The sequence below is a fragment of the Gigantopelta aegis genome, chromosome 2, assembly GCF_016097555.1.
Source record: "Gigantopelta aegis isolate Gae_Host chromosome 2, Gae_host_genome, whole genome shotgun sequence".
Lineage (NCBI taxonomy): Eukaryota > Metazoa > Mollusca > Gastropoda > Neomphalida > Peltospiridae > Gigantopelta > Gigantopelta aegis.
The window spans coordinates 11,132,268-11,137,267 of record NC_054700.1 but is presented as its reverse complement, the minus strand read 5'-3'; the positions used below and the strand labels follow the sequence as shown (position 1 = coordinate 11,137,267).

The 5,000-nt window shown below is 42.8% G+C and overlaps 1 protein-coding gene across 1 annotated transcript in view; it reads right to left on the bottom strand.

The window, feature by feature from the left end:
- The window catches only part of LOC121381138 (advillin-like), a 78,794-nt gene that overhangs the window by 27,311 nt on the left and 46,483 nt on the right, over positions 1-5,000 (bottom strand). Inside the window, exons 21-22 of the mRNA XM_041510287.1 lie at positions 2,607-2,706; positions 618-710 (exon numbers count right to left, since the gene is read on the bottom strand). Coding sequence (XP_041366221.1) covers positions 618-710; positions 2,607-2,706 — 193 coding nt within the window. The remainder of the gene's footprint in view (positions 1-617; positions 711-2,606; positions 2,707-5,000) is intronic.

Here is a 5,000-nt window from a genome sequence, read left to right as displayed (position 1 = left end):
AATATATACTCTCCATATAAAATTAATCAACTTATGGTGTGTGTGTGTGTGTGTGTGTGTGTGTGTGTGTGTGTGTGTGTGTGTGTGTGTGTGTGTGTGTGTGTGTGTGTATGTGTGTGTGTGCGTGTGTTTAATAATTATCTTTCCAACTGTACCTTAACTTATTTTAACAATATCAGTGAAGAATCATACACACGTGTATGTCAAAACACGATAAATTTAACAAGAAAGAACGTTTATCACATTAGTTTTCCAATTTAAAAACTTTATATCTTATCCATCTTTCTTTTTTTTCTCGTTTTGGTTTGGATGTGAGGTGGCGTGCCCCATACAGTAGTTTGTATAGCAGCATTCTAGGGCCGTATCTAGCCGATAATAAGTGGTGTGGCAGTAAAAAAAAACCCCCCAAAACCCCCCAAGGCTCAGTAAAACAGAATCTTCTCTATGTAAACAAAAACAAGCAGTTTTTGTTTTTTACCTATTAAATGTTTTTTGTCGTTGTATGTTTCTGGGTGCAACTGACCCCCCCCCCCCCCCCCACCCACACACACACACACACACTCCTTTAACTCCCGGTAGGTACGTCCCTGCATTCTGATTATATACGCATGCGTTACCTCTTGTTCAAACTCATGAATGTCTTCAAACAGGGACGATCCAGAGACAGACACAGAGTAGTGGAGTAGTCGAGGTGCCCGCTTCTTTAGTTTCTGTTGAAGAACACACAGAATAACATCCGACATTGTCACACATGTTTATCGATATATCACACATGTACAGTAAATTTCATATATATTACTCATATAATATATATAATTTTTGTTACACGCCCGTTGTGAAGTTACATCACATATGTACAGTACAATTAATATATTCCACACATATAATAAAACAGATTTTTGTTGCACACCCGTTGTACACATGTACAGTAAATTTGATATATACCACACATATAATAAATCTTATATTTGTTACACACCCGTTGTGAAGTTACATCACACATGTACAGTAAATTTGATATATAGCACACACTATAATAAATATATTTGTTACACACCTGTTGTGAAGGTTCTCTTGTACCAAACCAATTCCCATTGCCGACAAAGTTAACACTTTTTAAAAATAAAACTGATATAAGCAGCGTATTAACATACCCGGGCAGTATGCCATTAAAACATGTAGCACGTCACATTGAATCTACGTGCAAGAAAATAAGTGCGCGCGTGCATGCATGCGTGCGCGCGTGCGTGCGTGCGTGTGTGTGTGTGTGTGTGTGTGTGTGAGAGAGGTAATGAATGTTTTTTAATTTGCAACCCTCATTTTTCTGAAAATCGTAGTTCCAGTTTTGGGGGGTAGCTTGTACTGGTTTCAACATCTAGTGTATACTCCGTAACAACTGTATATTAAATATAAATGTTTAATTTAGGCCTGTTAGCAATAGATAATAGTAGTTCTACAAATAATTAATCAATATCACTTAGTACTACCTATCAGAGCTTTTACTTCGAACTTTGACATGGAAGTCTTCGATTTGGTACAGTGCAACCCAAACAGCCCTTCAGCTACCCGAAACATCTGTCCAGAACAATATTTAGTGGTTACGGAGACAGGGGCGGATTCAGGAAATATTTTGCGGGGGTGGGGGGGGGGGGGGGGGAGAGAGGCAAACGGGAAAAGGCATATGGTCCAACTTGTTAAAAGAGCAACCGAATATAAAAAAAATAATAAATTAAAAGAAGAAAAAAGTGTCACCGTAATATTTTAGAGGGAACGGGTCCCCTGGACTTCCTTTCAATCCACCCCTGTTAGAGAGAAGTCCGTGTAAACGGAGTCTAGGTTGTAGACAGTTCTTGAACCCAGCATCTACCTACCTTGTTAATTTTGTTAGTGGTTAGATGACAGTTTATGTAAACAACAAGAGATCGGGGCTAACAGTATACTGATGTTTGCAGTATAATATACTAAAATCCATTCAAAACGCACCAGTCAGATTTCTGGATGTAAAATTAAAATATGCAAAAACCCCACACATAAGTCACCACTGATTTTGTATAACTGGGTGTATTCTGGAATGCAATAAATAAATAAATAAAACATTTGGTACACGGGTTATAGTAATGCTAGTGTCAGACTACCAACTGTCACGACGAAATTGGACAAATCCACGGTGCGCTCAGATTAGCAACGTCTTTTTTGTGTTTCCTTTATTCTTTCTCTTTTTCAATAATATTTATTTCTCTTCATATTTAAATTGCAAAAATATATTACTGTCGCAACATGTATGTATTATGGAGAAGGCCTAGTAAGTTGTGTAACTTGTGCCTAATCCATTTGTTCTTTAAAAAGCAATAAAATATGTTTCAATCAATCAATCAATCAATCAACTAAATGGATTATACGACGAGAATCGAACTGTAAGAGCGCTCAGACAAGCAAATGGACAGTCGTAGAAGTCATGAGAGCAGGAAGTTGGCCAACTTTTTCTGGCAGTTGGTAGTCTAAGCCTAGCATCTTTGTGTGTTTTACAGCAACCTCACACATGCGATGGCAGTAAGAACTGAACATTGCGTGATGCGTTTTCAGTGGAGTTCAATATATGTACACACGTTTTTCTCCACGGTTGTGGCGTAGTCCTGTTTCCCGCCAAGAACGTCCCAGAAAGACGCCTGCTCCTTTCCCTCCATAACGATGCTATAGGAGAACTGCCTACAAGAAAATGCATCTGCAAATACTCAAATGTTTATCAAGGACGAATTCTGAAATACTATTTCACAATATTATACCATACAATCCCATACACTAATGGCATTTCATACCATCCCGGGCGGGATTTAGCTCAGTCGGTTGAGCACTCGCCTGAGGTGCTTGCGTCGCAGGATCGAACCACTCAGTGGATCCGTTCAACTGATTGTGGTTTTTCTCGTTCCAGCCAGTGCACCACAACTGGTCTAAGGCCGTATGTGCTTTCCTGTCTGTAGCAAAGTGCATATAAAAGATCCCTTGCTGCGTTAAGAAAATGTAGCGGGTTTCCTCTATTGACTATGAATCAGAATTAACAAATGTTAGACATCCATTAGCCAATGATTAATATATCAATGTGCTCCAGTGATGTCGTTAAATAAAACAAACTTTACTTTTACTTTTCCATACCATCCCACACATCAATGACGTCCCATACCATCCCATACATCAATGAAGTCCCATACCATCCCACACATCAATGAAGTCCCATACCATCCCACACATCAATGAAGTCCCATACCATCCCATACATCAATGAAGTCCCATACCATCCCACACATCAATGAAGTCCCATACCACCCCACACATCAATGACGTCCCATACCATCCCATACATCAATGACGTCCCCTACCATCCCACACATCAATGACGTCCCATACCATCCCACACATCAATGATGGCCCATACCCTCCCACACATCAATGATGTCCCATACCCTCCCACACATCAATGACGTCCCATACCATCCCACACATCAATGCCGTCCCCTACCATCCCATACATCAGTGACGTCCCCTACCATCCCACACAACAATAACGTCCCATACCACCCCACACATCAATGACGTCCCATACCATCCCATACATCAATGACGTCCACTACCATCCCACACATCAATGACGGCCCATACCCTCCCATACATCAATGACGGCCCATACCATCCCACACATCAATGACGTCCCATACCACCCCACACATCAATGACGGCCCATACCCTCCCATACATCAATGACGGCCCATACCCTCCCATACATCAATGACGTCCCATACCATCCCACACATCAATGACGTCCCCTACCCTCCCACACATCAATGAAGTCCCATACCCTCCCACACATCAATGACGTCCCATACCCTCCCACACATCAATGACGGCCCATACCCTCCCATACATCAATGACGTCCCCTACCATCCCACACATCAATGGCGTCCCATACCATCCCATACATCAATGACGTCCCCTACCATCCCACACATCAATGACGTCCCATACCATCCCATACATCAATGACGTCCCATACCCTCCCATACATCAATGACGTCCCCTACCATCCCACACATCAATGACGTCCCATACCATCCCACACATCAATGACGTCCCATACCCTCCCATACATCAATGAAGTCCCATACCATCCCACACATCAGTGATGTCCCATACCATCCCATACATCAATGACGTCCCATACCCTCCCACACATCAATGACGTCCCATACCCTCCCACACATCAATAACGTCCCATACCCTACCAAACATCAGTGATGTCCCATACCCTCCCACACATCAATGACGTCCCATACCCTCCCACACATCAATGATGTCCCATACCCTCCCACACATCAATGACGTCCCATACCCTACCACACATCAATGACGTCCCATACCATCACATACGTCAATGACGTCCCATACCATCACATACACCAATGACGTCCCATACCATCCCATACATCAATGACGTCCCATACCATCCACACATCAATGACGTCCCATACCCCCACACATCAATGACGTCCCATACCCTCCCACACATAAATGACGTCTCATACCCTCCCATACATCAGTGACGTCCCATACCATCCCACACATCAATGACATTCCATACCATCCCGCACATCAGTGACGTCCCATACCATTGCACACATCAATGACGTCCCATACCATAACACACATCAATGACGTCCCATACCATCCCACACATCAATGACGTCCCATACTATCCCATACACAAATGACGTCCCATGCCATCCCACACATCAGTGACGTCCCATACTATCCCATACACCACTGACGTCCCATATCATCCCACACATCAATGATGTCCAACACCCTCCCACACATCAATGACATCCAATACCCTCCCACACATCAATGACGTCCCATACCATCACATACGTCAATGACGTCCCATACCATTCCATACACCAATGACGTCCCATACCATCCCATATATCAATGACGTCCCATACCATCA